A 17,420-nucleotide genomic window follows, 5' to 3' on the forward strand; every position below is an offset into this window, starting at 1 on the left:
GAATAAAGTACGGGGAAGTGTTTATATTATGTATGGAGATGTATAAGGAGAAGGCACCGGAGAAGCAGGGAGCACACGTGCCTGAGAAGCGGGGTCTCTTCCTAAATCGTGTGTCTGGGGGGGGGGATGGGTTTCTGATCACCGACATCGGGTGGGAGTGTGTGTGTGTGTGTGTGTGTGTGTGCGCGTGTGTGTGTGCTTGTGCACATGTGCATGTGTCAGCGTGATTCCGATCAGCGAAACTGCCCCATGATTATTTTGTTAGGCCACAGGCAGGTGTTCGGGGCGGCGGGCACACGCCACACGCTGCGGGAGCAGGATAGCTTATCTCGTCCTGGCCGCCCGTACTCGCGAAGGGCACACCGGCGTGGGAATAAGAGATAATACGGTTCGGAGAGTGGATCGACCTCTTCGTGCTTTGCCTTGCCTGACGTACAAGCAACTCACGGAGTTCTGCGTAGCACGTCGCCCTTTCAGAGATGAGCCAGGCGATTGGGACAAATGGAAGCTGAGAGTAAGAGAGTCACCCGAGGGCAAGGACAGTATCCGACCGGGCGTCCTGGAGTCCTGCGCCATCGCTGGAGGCCGGCTCCGGATTTGGTCAGAAGCTTTTAGCAACAACAACAACAACAACAAAAGGCCGGGTCGGCCAGGAGGGGCAGAATGTAATTAGTTATAAGGTTCACCATCATTTCAGTGTAAAAAAATCAAATTTTCAAGGAATTTGTTTGGTGTCCAATAATGAAACACAGGCGTTTCTCCCATCAGCCTGTGTCAGTAAACACCCTACAGCAAATTTAGGAACGGGTGTCACATGGCCTATTTCTTACAGCCTTCTTCAGTGCGGGCCTACTCTCAGAGCTAATAAGATCGGGTTTAAGGGGGAATTCCACCTAAGTGTTGGTTTTCACATCCATGACATGAAAAAAAAAGTGATTTATGCTTCGTAGGACAATTGGTGCCTGCATATGGGCGCCAAGGTCATATCTCAGCAGGGGGAGGGAGACGCCCTCTTGTTTAGAATCTCTCCATTCCCCTCTCCACTTCCCCTGTCCATTTCCTGTCAGAGCTGCCACCTGAACCCATTCAGCTCCCATCCTAGCTCCATTCACGGGGAGCAGACTCAGCCGGCCGTTCTTGGGTCCCAGGCGGGGGCCCGCGTGTGGGCGTCAGGGTGCCCCAGGCCCAGCGCCCTGAGATGTGCGGTGGCCACAGGCTCCCACGGGCCGGCCCCGCCAGCAGATGAGTCAGCTGTGATCCCACGCCGGGGTCATGAGGGAGCCGGGCGGCCCCCTTTCCCTTCCAGCGACCTAGGTAAGGGGGGGGCTCTTTCCCTAAGGCAGAATCTGAAGCGTACGAGGGATTTTTTATTTTTTAGAGACGTTTTTATTAAAGTGGACGAGGCGCGCTGCAGAACGCACGCATCGCGCGTGCGCGGCCCAGTGACTTTTCATGACCCGAACACGCTCGGGCCGCCAGCCCCCAGACCCATGCACATGTGACCGGCAGCACCCCGGAATCCCCCTCGTTGCTCCGGAAGGGCCTCTGAGAAGTTGTTTTACAGATTTCTCTGCCTGCGCGTAGAGCCGCGTCCAAACCCGCCCTCGCGGGCAGGCGCGCGCCTCCCTGTCATTTCTGCGGGCGCAGAATCGCACCGTTCACTTCAGGAGGCGCCTGAGCCCCCCGAGCTGCCGCTGCTCGGGCCGCCACGGTCCCACTTTTAACCCCACCTTTCGGAATGATAGATGCAGGAAAGTGTCCTTTTATAAAAAGGGTTCCAATTCATACATTTTTTAGAAGAAATGGTAGGTAGAGCTTCTGCTTGGGATGATAGAAGGTTCTGGTAATGGGGGTCATGTTTTCCTACTTCATGGTTTCACTGGAAGGGCAGTGCACGGTCTGGTCTAGGTCGGTGGGGGCGGGGTGTGAGCTCGGGGGCGGGGTGTGAGGCCTAAGAGGGCGGGCAACGTGCCTGGGGCAGGAGCTGGAGAGTCTCGGTACCGAGGATTATGGTTTCTCACTCCTGAATGGAGGGCAGGGCTGCCCTTCATCCTCCCAGGTAGAGCAGGAGAGTTTTAGGGAGAGGCATCCCCTAAACTGCAGCGCCCCGCCCTCGGGCCTTGGGGGGTGGGGGGGAGGGCGGAGGAACGCTCTCTGGGTGTGGGCCGTCCCACCTGTCCCGGGTCCCCTGAGGCAGCGTGTCCACTGTCTCCAGGACTGGACTGCGTCCTGCCCAGCCTCTGCCACCCCGACCCCACGCTCCAAACGGCCGCCTGTCACCCCCGGGGCTCCCCCACGGCCTCGCCCGGATCTGTCCCTTTCCGGATTTTCTGGGTGCCGTCGGGGGGGCACCCAGGAAGTCCTGGGCTGTTTCAGCAGGAGATACGCACAGGAAGCAGAATGTGGCATTTCAGGAGACAAACCCACAGTTGATTTGTCATCCTCGTTATTTTTCGTTTGTTGGCTAAATCCTGGACGCTCGCAGGGGGCCTCCCGGCCAGCAGTGTCGGCGTCGCCGGGAGCTGGTTAAGCACCCAGCGCCTCCGTCCCTGCCCCAGACCTCCCGGATCCAAAGCCGCGCTGCGGCCGGATCCCCAGGCAATTCGCGGCCCGTCCAAGTTTGAGACGCCCAATCTAAAGTAAAACGTGCTTTCACGGTTAGGAAAATGGTGGTTTTTTTCAGTGGTAGGTGTCCCCCGGTGACTCGTGCGTCTCTGGGCCGTCGGGCTGGAAGCTGGAGACGACGCTCCCCCGAAGTCCCCGGCCGCCCCGGCCCCGCGTTCCCAGGCCGTGCCCGGTGCCCAGGTCGGGGCTGCGGGGCCGGGGGGAGCAAGCGGGGAGGAAGCGGCTGAAACCAGGGGCAGCGGCCGCGGGAGGCAGACCCGGCACAGGGAATGGCAGCGAGAATGTGACCCACAGGGCCACAGCCTGCCCGCCCGCGAGCGGAGTCCCCCTCCCGAAGTCCGGGACACTCTGTCCCGTCCCCCGTGCGTGCCCGGGAGCCCAGCGGGAGCCGGGCGTGGCGGGGAGAGTGTTGGCACGTGTCCCTGCTCCGGGGTGTACCCACCGCTTTCCACTGCAGAGCCGGCCCCAGCGCCAGCCCGGGCGCCGGGTCTCCGTGCGCCAGGCCGGCTCCTCCCCACGCGCGAGGACACAGGACGCGGGCGTCTCGCTTTCTCAGAGGCTGAGACGAGCGCAGCCCCACGCCGCTCCGGCAGGTGACTGCTTCCTTCCTCGATGGCTCTCGGGTGCGCTCGCGCGCTCTCGCTCTCTCCCTCCCTTCCTCCCTTTCCCTCCCTCCTCCCCCCTTTCTCTCCCTCTCTTCCTCTCCCCGTTACTCCCTTCTCTTCCCAGATCCAACTTCCAAACGTAGGAGTCTCTGAGGGTTTGGTCCCTGGAACAGTTCTCCCCGTGGGCAACGTCATCCATATCTGAATGGCCCCCATTATGCTAAAGACAGCGTATTTCCACTTTGGGCCTAGAGGTCTCTGAATTTCAGAATGAGATAAATGCAGAGTTCACTCTTACACATACTGAGTCTGAGGGACCTAAGATTTTCCCAGTAGCCTCCTTGCTCTTCCGCTTAGATGCGTCATTGGCATCTCAAACTTCACGCGTGCAAAATCAAACTCTGCTCACTGCACTCAATTTGCTCCTTGCGCCGTCTCAGCCAGCGGTTCATAATCCAGCTCCCCAAGCTTGGTGCCATCTCCCACATCCGGAACCTAATCCGTCACCAGGCCTGTTGCTTCTGTGTGAAGTCCTTCCATGTCTCCCCCACCTCCGCCGCGCCCCTTGTCTAAGCCGGCTTCGTCGGTCACTGCACTGACCTTCCATCTTGGTCTCCCTCTGCTCTTGCCCCCCTATAATCTGTTACCCAGTCAGCACGGTCTTGTTACGAGTTTGCTCAGAACCGTTGCTGAAAAGCTTACAAAGATGTCTACTGCACTCACGCTCCTTATCGACGCCTAGAAGGCAGTGCAGAGAGCTGGGGTCCCCCCACCCCTCCGCCGCAATGCCGCTCTTTGTGGTTTTGGTTACCCACGGTCAACCGTGGCCCAAAAATATAAAGGGGAAAAATTCCACCCCACTTTACCTCATCACGTATGTATTGTATTATCTCACATCGTCACAAGAAGGAGGGTGAGTACAGTACGAGGAGATATTTTGAGAGCGAGAGAACATCCACATACCTTTTATTGCAGTATATTGTTATAATCGTTCTTTATTATTGTTATTATTTCCTACTGTGCCTAATTTATAAATTAAACGTTATCATAGGTTACGCATGTGTAGGGAAGAACATAGTACATATAGTGTTTGGTACTATCCACAGTTCCAGGCACCCGCTGGGGGAGTCTTAGAATGCGTGCCCTGTAGATAAGGGGTGATCGATAAGTTTTGAGGCCAGGTGCTGAGGCTGGACAGCCTGGGTCTAACTCCTGGGTCTTACTCTCTACAGAACTTTAGACAAAGTACTTAATCTCTCTGTGCCTCAATTTTCTCATCTATAAAATCCAAAAGACACTTATTCACTTCTCAAGACGGCCAAGGACAGACTGGGACGATGGGTATGATGCAGCTAGTGGGACAGCGCCCGTCGCATAGTAGGTGCTTACTGTTGCCTTGACCTCTCTAACCTCATCCCAGTTCCCACGCCCTTACCGGGGTGCCCCAGGGGCCCTGGCTTCCTGGGAGTGCCCGGATGAGCACGCCTCGCCCCGCCCCCGTCCCTGCTTTGCCGGGCTCCGTCCCCAGGCCGTAGCTTTTAAGGCGGCTCCGGCTCCAGAGAGAGGCCGACCGTCCTCGACCATCTTTCCAAAAACCAGGTCTCGAAACCTGGTTCTTCTCCTTCACAGCACCCACCGCCGCGCGTAAGAGCAGATGGATCTGTTCGTGAGCGTGCTTCATGCCTGGCCCCTCGCTAGACGGTAAACCCCGTCGAGCAGACTTTGTGCCTTGCTCCGCGCTCTAACGTTGCTTAGTGTTTACTAAGTGTTCAGTAAATACTTGGGGGAAAAGGGAGGGGCGAATAAAGTCTGGGCATCGCCTAGGGAAGCAAGTCTTAACCCAGTCGCGCCCAAAACTACTAAATCAGCCATGAAAGTGTTTTTCCCCCAAGTGTGTGGCTAGGACTGTTCTCGCTAAAAGCAAACTGTTGGTTCGTTTGTTCACTCCTAGAACATGATCGCTCCATTTTCTGTCAGCAGGTGGTAGTGGTAATTACCGCCACCTGGTGGTGGGGTCTGGCATTACATTCTTCGGGGACGCTGCGGGACGCCCCCAGGCTTCCCCATGGAGGGAGCTGGTCGCAGTGCGGGTTTCACGGCGTGTCCAGCAGAGGGCGCTGCGGAGACGCGCCTGCCGCTCGGGCGAGCGCAGCCCTGCGGGGAGGGGCACAGGGGAATGACGTTCAAAGTGACCCGTCCAGGTGTGACGCATTCCCGGGTGGCTTTCCAAACTGCTAGGTGGCTTCTCAGCCCAGTACAATGCAGTGGTTTCCGGCCTGGCTGAGTGTCACTGGGACCTGAGAGCTTTTGAAAAATACAGATCTCTGGGTAGCGCCCCCAAAGATGGGATGACCTGGGCAGGCCCTGGACCCTCTTGAAGATGTTCCCGCTGATTTTGATGATCAAAAGGTTTGGGAGCCCTAAGCGGGAATTCCCACCCATCTTGGGGAGCAGAGGGGGTCGGGGGGGAGGCATGCCTGGTTTCCACCTCCTACCCTGTTGCTGTGACCTTTCTCTGCACCTCACCCGCCTTGTAAAATGGAGCCGACTCGGATGGCGCTACACCGCCTACCTTGCAGGGTCATTTAAGGCCGCGAGGCGGGCCTGGTGTGAGGCTGCTGGTAGTGAGGGTCAAAGCCAGGCAGTCTCTGCTCCCAGTGGAAGGCAGGGGAGGATTTCCGAGACCTCTCCTGGGTCTCCACATCCCCCGGGAGGTTGGGGGGGGGCGTGTCCAGTCCAGTCACTGGGAACTGACTACAGTGTTTCGCTCTGGAACCTCCCGGCTGCTTCTGCCTCTTCCGTTTATTCGCTCTTCCTCCGGGAGGCAGTCAAGGACAGTAGGAGACCAAGGACTGTTAAGTTAGAAGGGTTTTGTGCCGCGTCCAGTGAAGCCCTTTGAATTCTCAGGTGGGAAGCTGGTTCAGAGAGGTCGAGAGACTTCCTCAAGGTCACACAGCTGAGGATCCGCGGGCCAGAAGGGTCGTTGCGCGTCCACAGAAGGAGCACACGTCACTGTCCGAAAGCACGTGTTTACAAACAAATACAACCAAGCGACTGCCTTGAAACTAGGCTGCCGTTGCAGTTTTTTTTACCCCATTCTACGTTCTTATGCTGGTTTAGGTCAAGAATAGAATTTTATGAGAATGAAACATGGAGGAAACGAGACGTAGAAACTGGGCAATCACTTATTTGCATTCAACTTCTCGGTGCCTGGTGAGTCTCCTGTGAGTCACCCAGGCCAGTCATAAAGCACATTACGTATAATCCTGGGTGTGCGCATTAAGCTCCGATTTCTAATTAAAAAACATGGAAAGTTATTGCTGCAGAGTCAGTTGTCCTGGCTAGCACGAAAAGAAATTGAGACTGGGGAAAATAGACAGCCTATCCAGGTCAAACCAGGGCATCCGACATCCAAATCGGTCATATTATTTAGGTGATTGCCAATGTGTGCCTGTTTCACGGCGTGACGGCTAAAGACGGTTGAACTCCGGAAGTCTTCGTTTATCAGACAGTGAGGGGAGGGGCAGAGTGTCTGTCCAAGTTAACAATGAATTACCTTACAAACCTGGCCTTTCGTGTAAAAATGAATGAGGGCCTGACTGTGGTAGAAACGTACTGCTGAGAACTCTGTAGGCAAACCTGCAGGTCTCTCCTTGCTTTGCTCTCACTGCCCTGGGCTCGTAGCCCTGAAGGAGGAGGTAGCGCCCCAACTTCTGCCGCAGGTTCAGCTTTCTGGAAGATGAGGCGTAGACAGCAGCCAGTGTGCGCATGTCACAGCCAGTGTGTGTGTCACACGCAGTGCACGTGTGTCATTTCTAGTTCAGATTAAAAGGAGGTCGTCGAAAGGCTTCCTTCGTGCTGGGACAGCTCTGAGCTCTCCCAGTGGGTCGGTGGCGTCCCGGTCTGGTGCGGGAGGCCCCGTCTGGTGGGGAGGCCCCGTCTGGTGCGGGAGGCCCCGTCTGGTGGGGGAGGCCCTGTCTGGTGCGGGAGGCCCCCGCCGTGCTGGAAGCTGGCACCACGGGATGTGGAAAGGCCTGGGACAAGCTCGGGCACGGTTACGAAAGCCGGTAGGACGGTGGGACCGGATGCGCCCTGCCTGAACCCAGCCCCCCCCCAGCTTTGCAGACCTGCAGGCGTGGGGCCTGAGCCAGCAACGTGTCACTCAGATGCCCCGGGTTCGTCCCGCAGAGGAATCCGTCGTTTCGCCGGTGTTTGCCGAGTGCCTGGCCGGCCCGGCCGGCGAAGCGTGCGCTCCTTAGCTCATAACTATGTTGAGCATTTGGGGGCGATGTGTGATATGGGTGCGTCACTGGGTTTCTTGCGTTGTCGCCCTCCGACAACGTTTACGAGGAGCCGCCTCGATCCTAGAAGAGCTCCCCTTCGCGTGAGCGGGGATTAAGTGTGCTTGACTGTGTGCAGGATCTTCTCCCCATTCTTACTGCACGGAACCGCGCGGTGGCCCCCATGGGCATCGTCTCTCCCGAAGCAGGGACGTGCGGAGCCCCGAAGCAGGGGACGCCGGTGACGCCACCTCCGCACAGGGCAGCGCCCAGGCTCGGCGGAGGCGCCCAATGGGAACCGTTTCTGTGTGACTGTGGGTTTAGAACAGTGTGAACAAAAAACCTGAAGTAGAATGGAATACTAAGTATCAGAGTACATTGTATTCACAGTAAACATTCTTTCCTGAAATGTTTGCCTCAGCTGTGTGTGTGTGTGTATGTGTGCGTGCGCATACACGTGTGCGTGTGTACTGGGTCATGATGTAACATATGTTTCTTAATGTGGGTTACAGTTTAACCAGTTCGAAGGCCATGGACATGAACGGCTGTGGTCCCATCAGAACTGCGCGGATTGGAACATCACCCGCCGCAGGCCCCCCTGCTGCCCTGGCCACCCCGCAGATATTCCCAGGGGACCACGTCGTGCGCGTGGTCAGAGTCTTCATGCTAAGCTCATGTGCATCTTCATCGGAGGCAAAAACCGAGTGTGAGGGCCTGCACCCGGTTCCAGGGACTGAGAACACGGCCCCTGTGAGGTGGTACATCTTTTCAACTTCTCAGTGGTTCAAAAAAAAAAGGGGGGGCGGTCAGCCCTGGCTTCACTGTCCCCAGCCACTTTGCGAATGTACTCGAACATTCCAGGGCATTCTGCAGCCCCAGGCCGGCGCCCCGACCTCCCTTACACTCCCAAGAAGCAGCTGCAGAGCCTCTGGCTAAAATTATCCCACGGAAGTCACCTGCCGGGTTCCTTCAATTCTTGTGCCTCTCAGCGTCAGGCAGCCCTGTTCTCTGCCAGAGCGCCACGTTCTTTTTCGTGGAAGAGCCATTTATTCTATCTGCTGGAGATTGCCATTTGTCTTTTTCATGTTGCTTCTGATAAACTTAAGACCCTTAGGCAGGGTCTACATGAAGGTACCCAGGAAATTAGAGAGTAAAATATTTAGTCGAATACAAGGCTGCTAAATCAGTTAGTTTTCTTTGTGTCCCACAGATATAACTAGCTCTAACTAGGCATAATGGCAAGTAAGTAGCCATTTTTGGTTTATATTGTGTTTTTGAAACTGTATCACTCACTGAAAGTTTACTGAAAGCGCCCAGAAGAAACCTTAGGACAAGACCACTAAGAAACATTAGAGGCTTTAAGTTTAGATCCTTAACTGTTTGGCAGTACTGGTTTTGCCTAAGCGTGGCGGGCCTTCTGTATAACGTGGAGAGACGCTCGTTTGGTACCGTGACGGTCGTGGGGATGAGGGTACGAACGACGGCAATAGCAGTGTTTCCTACACACTGCGTTCCTGCTGTCATTTATCTCCTTTAACTCTTACAAAAACCCTCTGAAGAAAGCCTTTCTGCCATTTCCGTGGAGGGGGTTGTACTTTCTGTTCGCCCTCCTGCCCGGCTGTTTTGCCTGTCAACTCGCCAGGCGCCAGGTAACTCGGGTGAAAAATTCAACGCATTCCTCAGTGTTTATGGGGAGACGTGAAGGCCAGGTTCCCAGGAGGTGCCCAGGCACCTGCCTGCCTGAGCTCTGGGATGCAGAGCGGGCCTGGGGAAGTTGTGAACACGTCCCCGCGAAGGCGGAGAGGTTGGCCAGGTATCCACCCAAATCCGTTTCTCCTCCCGACACGTACTCTAAACCACGTTTCACAGCATCCTTGGACGAGGGGGGCGTTGCATCCAACGCCTTCTTACCAATGGATGCTGACCAGAAGTAACAAAGAGCAAGGGTGCCTCGGGTTCGCTGGATGAGGTGAGACCATGGGGCGAGGATGTGGTGTGAGGAGGGGAAGCCCGCGGGAGGGAGCCCTGCGCGGTCCAGCGTTCCGAGATCTGGCGGAGCAAAGGAGCCGGAGAAGGAGGCCGACGATGACGACGGACGGACGGACACCCGGAGTATCTCTCTTTCTTTCATCAAAAAACAAACAAAAAAATGTTCTACGTGTTCACGGTTTTTAAAAGTCAAATTGCTCGTCAGGGGGCATCATGAGACATGACAGCCATGGGTCTCATTCTTCCCCATGACCCACCCCTCGTCCCCAGAGGCAACCGCTTTCAACAATCCCAGCGGGTTCTTCTGGTATTTACATCCTTGACGTCTAAATAGCTGTTCTAGCGGCTACTTGTTGATTTTTCTCTTCGGGTATCTGTAGACTTCCTTCGGCTGAAGGCACAGTGGCACTCTTTACCCCCACGCGTACTCACCGCTCACACGCACTCACACGCGTGTGCACGCGCGCACACTCGGAGTTCCTACTGTCCTCTAACAACGTCACAATTGGGGGTTAAGTCAATAAATAGTGTTTCCATTACTCCGACTTGGTGAACGTTATTCGCAGCTGCGCCGTACAGTACACTGCATTCCCTTTTCTATACAACCTCTGGGTTTCCCCGGAATTAACAATTCTCCTTGTTTATGATTCATTTCGGCTTGCTTTTCTGGGTACATGTTTATAGTTCCTCCCCAACCTCCCTACTAGGAGGATAAAGCCTCCCATCTGTACGTTCGCAAACATCAGGCGATTCGTCAGTTTCACTGTCTTCTTTTTTTTGGCGACATCTTCCTAAGATCTCTTTGGGCTCCCGCTCCACCCAGGGGGACCGGCTTCTGCTGCCCGAGATTTACTTTCGCTGTCATCGCGAGTTCTTCCTCCGCATTCCTGTTCGCATCTCCTATGTCCCGGACCCCACGTCTTCATTTTCTAAAGTCTCCTTGTTAGTTTGAAGGAAGTACATCCTCCACGACCTTTCTGAGGACACTTACGTGAGAGGCCGGTTCGTTGAGACTGTACCTTTCTTATTCTCTCAAGCATAGCGTTCGTTCAGCAAGGCTCTTCCCTCAAATTCAATGCGTCGTTTCCTGGCCTCTGGTGTTGCTGCTGAGAGGTCTGAAGTTATTATTATTCTCTTTAAATATGATCTGCTTCTCTTTTCCCACCTAAATCAGGCTATAACAATTAACACAGAACACAGCCAATTAGGTTTGTGGGGACGAAATGATGAGGGAGGAAGGTAGGGAAAATAAAGTCTAAATGCTTAGACTCGAGGTTGCTTCTACGTATCAGACACGACTCCTCCATAAAAAGGGGACGCGTAACGGGACGGTGGCCCCCGGGTTGGCTCCCAGTCTCGCATTCCCCAAGATGAACAATCTCATCGATGTCCTTGACCGTTCTCCACCATCCACTGACTCGGCCGACGTGACTGAGAAATCTGCTGTTAGCTGGGCACGTTATTATATGATTATATAACCCCGAAAAGGTTTAGAATTAAATATAGAAAGGACGAGCTAAATCGAACCCACAGTGCTAACTAGTATTTTTAGCGTTAACCTTAATGTGTAAGACGATCTGCGTATGTCTGTTATTTATGTGACGTGTCTATAGTGACAACAGGAATTTTGCTCTTTAGAGAGCCTGACCGGTTACCCTGTGATCCCAGTGTGAGACGTGCAGGTGACCTGACACCGCCTCGACTCCTAAGGGAATCGTGGTGCTCCCGCGTCCCGTCAGGCCACCAGGAGGCCTCCCCGACAGGCTCACGATGGCGGCTTCTGCCACCACGGGCTATCCCGAAGCCGCGCCACTTCTCCTTTGCTAAATGAGCCCCCGACGGGCTGAAGACGCCATAGCTAAAACACAGCTGAGGCCAGACTGGAACATTTAAACCCAAATCCTGCTAAAGGCTGAGGCGGGGACCAGCAAACGCTCCCTGGAAGAGAGCAGACCGTCCTTAGTTACCCTTTGTGCTCCCAGAGGCGAAATAAGGCTGTCGCATAGGCGCTTGCGCGGCCGGTTAAACGGAAACCCGTGAGAAAAGTGGAAAGGACTCTCGGCTCCGGGGCTGCACGCGACCAGGCAGCTGCCTGGATTTGGTCCGCAGACCATAACCTGCTGATTCCTGGGCATGAACATTAAAAGGCTATCAAAGGGTAATAAAAGCGAAGGAGATGTGGAGAGTAACAGATGAGGTTTCTAAATACGACTCCCTGGAATTCACGAGGACTTCCCTGTACTGTTGTTCTGAACGCTTTCTCGACCGGAGCACTCACACCTGAGGAAGCTGTGAGCGGGGCTCACAGGTGCGGTGGCATTGCCGGGAGGGGACAGACTGTTTGCAAAAGGCTCCCACCTCCCGGCCAGCGCCCAGGTTACGTGGACTCTTCAAATGCGTTTAGATGCGTTGGGCGCCTACCATGTCCGGTGCCGTGCTGAGGCAGACGGGGTGCCTGCCCCGAGGGGCAGACTGTCCCGTGGGGACAACGATGAGCAGACAGTTAATTCTCCCGAAGTGCAGTAACTGTTCTGGTAGCAGGATGGACAGGCACGGGGGACCCCGGCTGTGTGTAGCTTTTAGGGATCAGGACAGACTTCCTGGAGGAGACGATGCCCAAACGGAGGCCCTGAAGGGTGAGAAGAAATTGGCGAGAGCGAGCGCTTAGCACGTGCGAGGTCCCAGAGGTGACGGGAACGAGGGCGTGCTCGGCGAGGTGCGTGCTTCCCACACACTCGCCGACACACGCCAAAGGTGCGGCCAGGGAAAACACGCCAAAAGCAACATCGCTACGAAACGGGCTGTGGAACTTCAGCGCGACCGCCGCCGCGACTGTTCCGAGCCGCGGGAGGCCTTCCCCGGGCGTGGCGGGATGTTTTTGGTGTGCGTGCGTCCTGTGCGCGGTCCTTCCGTTCTCCGTGGGATGTTTCGCAGCCTCCCGATAGATGCCGAACGCAGAACCCCTGTCGCGATAACCAAAAATGTCTCCAGACGTTGCCAAATGTCCCCAGGGGGGCGAATCTCCTGGATGACAGTCGCTGCCGTTAGATATAGCGCTAGGGCATTTCGCCGGCTCATTCCCAGTCAGTGCAGAGCTGGAGGCACTGGCCGCTCCAGGCGCCCTCGTCGGCAGCCAGGGCTCGTTGTTGCTCCGCTTGGCCAAGGGGAGGGGAAGGTGACCGCATGTCTCAGACACCACCTCCTCCTCCACCAACCACGGGGGGTGGGGGGGGCAATTCAGGCCTTTCGTTCCGCCTGGCAGCGAGGATCCAGAAAAACCCAGCAGGCTCTTTCCCGACCAGACGTGGGGCCAGACGACGGCGCACTCGGAGTTATTTCTGCGGCTCTTAGGTTTTCCGAAGTGTGTTTTTGCACGCGTCACCTCATTTAACATTCTGCTGGGTGAGTATTGTTTCCATTTTGCAACTAAGGACTTAGAAACGTTAACCGAGGGCAGGAAGCTAACCAAATCATGGCCAGACGGGGAGGAAGCCGCATCTCCGCTTCCACGTTGTCACCTGGGCGTGTTGCCGGAGCCAGCCAGCCGAGATCGAACAGCACCTCAAAGAGGGGGGGTGAAGCCTAAGGGAAAAAAGAGAAGACGGAAAAGATCGTTCTGGGAGGGCATGCAGTCAGAGCCGCAGCCCCGAGTTGATTCAGCATAGCCTTTTTATGTGACTTTTGAATACCGTAATCAATCACCACATTACCATAGCAAAGCACACCACACGCATCTATAACAATGCTTGCCAATTACATATGATCACACATAACCCTGTCTCCATGGTTGTAAAACTTTCTGTTACCGTAACAGGTGAGTTTACGAGGCTCACCAAGCTAACTCAACTTCTCGTTTCCTAGAACCATTGTTTGAGCAAACTCGGTAGCCGCGTTACGGCTTCTCGCTACGTGACTTCTTCGGTGCCTTGCAGTGGCTTCCATCCCGTCTCAGAATGGCTCCCGACAGTGTGTTTCCTGCAGTCTGATAAAAACACGCACGAAGAAGCTGGTACGGGCGAGAGCCGATGGCAAAGAGCAGATGACGAGCCGGTCGCGTCCGGCGGAGACCGGCACTGCGCAGGGGGCAGACTGGTGTCCGGTCTAGTCTTTCCGCTTCTTTTTGTTATTCTTGTCCCTAACCGGGTTGCCGTGCCTTAGGGTGCTGATTTCCAGCCTGTGGATCTAGACCCCCGGGGGGACCCCAGGTTATTCAGAGGGTCTTCAGGTTCGGTGTGCATTTTCCCGGTGGACGCTGAAAGTGTGTATTCCATTTCATAGGGCTCCGAACATTTTGAAGGTTTAGTTTACACGACAAAGGAATCCCTATCCTGAAAAGCCTGGAAATTGTGTATTACTAAGCACTACATAGACGACATTAAATGTAAGTCACTGGCCATCGTGCGTGCATCACCAGCATTACGTATATGTCAGCAGGGCTGGTGGCATGCAGGGTGGTGGCGGAGTTTAGGTGTCTCAAGGATCTGTAGCAAAGGGGGAAATCGAGCGCCTTCGTGTGCACGTGCACCAAAGTCCCGAGTCTGGGAAGGACCCGGGGAGACAAGACTAGGGGCGGAAGCAGTCACGGTTCTTGTCCTGCGCAGAAAGGACAGCGGTCCAGTGACTTTTCCCACAGGCTGCAGACCGGACCGATTTTCATGGCAGGATTCAAGTGATGCCTCAAACGGGTCCAGACTATATTGATTTCAAACCAGTGTGTGAACGAAACTCCAGAGGCTCACTGAAAGTTCCAGTCGGGGAGTAGAAGGGAGGTGGTTTAATTCTGACCTGAGGGCTGAGCTGCAGAAACAGGAGAAGGGAATGAGGCCGAGGCCACGGAGCTCCTGGAACCCCAGTTCCCCCAGTTATAACATCGAAATTACACTTCTGTGGCCTGAATAAACCATTGCATATAAAGGATCATTTTGTGCCAAGAGATGCAGGCTTTCTATGAGTGCATTTACCCTTTGACCCAGAGATCCCACTTCTGGGAATTTACCCTGAAGCTGCAGCTCCTCCAATAAAAACAGCATATGCAAGCGTTTGTTCATTGGGTCATTATTTGTCATAGCAAAACATGGTAAACAATCTGCATGTCACATGCACTAGTTTTCTATCGCTGCATAACACATTACCGCAAGCTTAAAGCGACACCCATTGATTAGTGCACGATTCGGTCGATCAGAAGTCTGCATGCTGTCCTGGGTTCTCCGCTCACAAGATCATAAGGCCATGTCAAGACGATGGCCAGGCTTAGTTCGTACCTGGAGAACTAATGAGGAGGAATTTGCTTCCAGGCTCATTCTTATTATTGGCAGAAAGTGGTTTCTTGTGGTGGCAGGCCATACCTAGACTAGCGTTTGACTGAATAACTGGGAGAAGATGTGTGTACCCTAGTGGCCAAGACTCTCGGGGGCCATCTTAGAACTCTGCTCATCACACCATAGAAGCGGAATAAACACCCTGGGTCCGTTCATAGAATGCAGAACCACAGTGCGGTAATAGGAATGGGAACTGCTCCGCAGTGATTTCCAGAACATGTTATATATTGTTATGTGAAAAAAGCAAGGTGGAATTAAAATATGCTGCCTTTCATGTAAGAAAGGAGAGGTAAGGAAAAAATATATATATACATAGTGATAGAGAGCAACCTTGCCTCTTGCTTCTCATGCCCTTGTGTAAACTTTGCCCCTGAGGGCTGGACTTATTGACTTGTTTCTAGCAAATAGAATTAAAGCAAATGTAGTGGGATGTCGTCATAAATTAGGTTACAAAAAAACTGGCTCCCATCTTGGAATCTCTCTCTCTCTCTCAATCTCTCTCTCTCTCCCGTCCCCTCCCCTCTGTAGGGTGAAATAAACTGCAACGTTACGAGTGGTTTTACGGAGAGGCTGGAGAGGCCGCAGTGTGAGAAACTGGCGTCTCCAGCCTTGCAGGTTGAAGCGCGACTCCCGAAGATGTGCGTTGAAGTCCTAACACACCTTGGTCTTCTGAATGTGGCCTTTTTTGGCGATAGGGTCATTGCAGATGTAATCAAGTTCCGATGTGGTCATGATGGGTCAGGGTAGGCCCTGATCCAATGGCCGGTGTCCTTATAATTAGGACACAGAGCCGCAGCAGAGGGCAGAATGCCATGTGAAGGCAGAATCTGGAGTTACGCCGTCGCGAGCCAAGGATGCGGAGGAGGACGGCCGCTGCTGGCAGCCGGGAGAAGGGCGAGGAAGGGTCGGTCCCCCCAGCACCGCAGAGAGGGCAGCGCCCTGCAGACATCCTGACTCTAGACTTTCTGGTCCTCAGAACTGTGAGGGAATAAATTCCTGTCCTTTTAAAGCTGTCCAGTTTGTGGTGACTTGTTACGGCAGCCCCAGGAAATAGATCTTCCACCTGACAGCCAGCCAGGACCCGAGGTCGCCAGCAGCCACACGAGCAAGCCTGTAAGAGGATCTTCTGAGGCCAGGAGCCAGGCTGAGGGAGCGAGTCCTCCCCACCTCCGCCCAGTGAACCTCGAGATGACTGTGGGGCCTCAAGTGCACCTTGGTTGCGTCTTTGCCAGAGGTACCTGCCCTGCCCTTCTGGACTTCTGGCCCAGAAGCCAGAAGGTAATAAATGTTTGTCACTCGAAGCTGCTAAGCTTAGTTAGTTATACAGCAACAGATAACTAACAAATATGTAGATATATATTCTTACTTCGGGAGGATGGAAGACTCGACTAGAGACTACTGGGAATGGTTCATGGCCAGAGGTGAGCGGGGACAGTACAGGGGGAAGGGGGACAGGAAGGCAGTGCGACTCTTCTGCCTGCAACGTGTGTGAGATTTTATTTTGAACCATGTGACTGCTTCACACATGCAAGAAAGTGAAATTGAATAAAAAGGATGAAAAGAGCAAACTCTAAAATTGACGCAAATAAAAATACATCTAACTATACTAAATTAATAACTATTACGTTGAAAAGCCGATTCATTTAAGTAGCTTTGAACCCAGTGCTCTAACTGCACACGCTGCTTAGAAGGTTGTACCTGTGGGGTTCAGAATGAGTCACCCCCAGATGCGCTGCTGTGGTGTGCGGATTGTTTTGAGCTAAAGGCAGTGAAGATCCTTGGGGCTCAAGAGGAACTTCTGCCCTCCCCCCACTTAACTACCTAAAAGGACTGGAATTAGGGACCTTGCCCTAGTAAGAGATTATCAGAGATGACCTTTATGACCTATGCAAAGGGCAGGGCAAATTTCCAGTTACCATCTGCGCTTCTTTGTCCTGCAATGACCTTTACCCGCTCTGAAGCCCAAGGCGCATTACCTCAGCCAGAGGTCAGAATGCCGCGTGGACCTCACCTCATTTTACATGACTTGGAACCTCTCCCACGTGCATGCGGGGGTCTCTGTCTCTCCCCCGGGTGGGGTCTCTGACACTCACAGATGTGTGGTTCTCATACACACATATGTAGTTGAATTTGGCCATTTTCTCTTGCCGACCTGTCTCATGTCTATTACACCAGCCCAAAGAACCCTGAGGGTGGAAGAAAGTTTCTTCCTCCCCCCACATATCACGAAGACAAGAAGCGCTGCAAAGATATCTCGAACACAGAAGGTTTGTCGCTGGTGGAGATCCTAGGGTGTAAGTCTCGACTGCTTTGCGTGCACGGTAGGAAAAATCCGTTGCTGCTGACATGGAATGGGGTTTTCACCGAGGGAGAAGGAAGATGCAAATACGGAAGGAGGACGGTTAGGATAAACCCTGCGTTGCTGGGTTTCCCATTGGAGGCATCGGTATGAACTTACGATTTACATGCAGTGGCTGAAGGAGGTACCGGTGGCTGTTGTTTATCCAGGTCAGTGTGAGTATCTATGTGTTTCGTTCACTGAAAGGGCCCGTGAGAAATGCTCCCCCAGGAGTAATGGGCACAGCAAGCACTCGGATCTAATT

At 54.2% G+C, this 17,420-nt stretch overlaps 1 protein-coding gene across 1 annotated transcript; it reads left to right on the forward strand.

Annotated features, from left to right (window-relative positions):
- Nucleotides 1-1,827: 1,827 nt before the first annotated feature.
- On the forward strand, nt 1,828-8,672 carry LOC118609316 (translation initiation factor IF-2-like). The gene is made up of 3 exons (XM_036228325.1): nt 1,828-1,843; nt 2,735-3,218; nt 8,023-8,672. Exons 1-3 carry the CDS (start codon nt 1,828-1,830, stop codon nt 8,444-8,446), a joined length of 924 nt encoding a protein of 307 aa, XP_036084218.1. The 3' UTR covers nt 8,447-8,672.
- Nucleotides 8,673-17,420: the final 8,748 nt, after the last annotated feature.

Source organism: Rousettus aegyptiacus, unplaced genomic scaffold (assembly GCF_014176215.1).
Source record: "Rousettus aegyptiacus isolate mRouAeg1 unplaced genomic scaffold, mRouAeg1.p scaffold_m13_p_11, whole genome shotgun sequence".
NCBI lineage: Eukaryota > Metazoa > Chordata > Mammalia > Chiroptera > Pteropodidae > Rousettus > Rousettus aegyptiacus.

Coding starts and splice junctions, on each gene's coding strand:
- LOC118609316 (XM_036228325.1), top strand. Junction 3,219..8,022: donor GCCCCACGCCGCTCCGGCAG/GTGACTGCTTCC, acceptor TGTGGGTTACAG/TTTAACCAGTTCGAAGGCCA.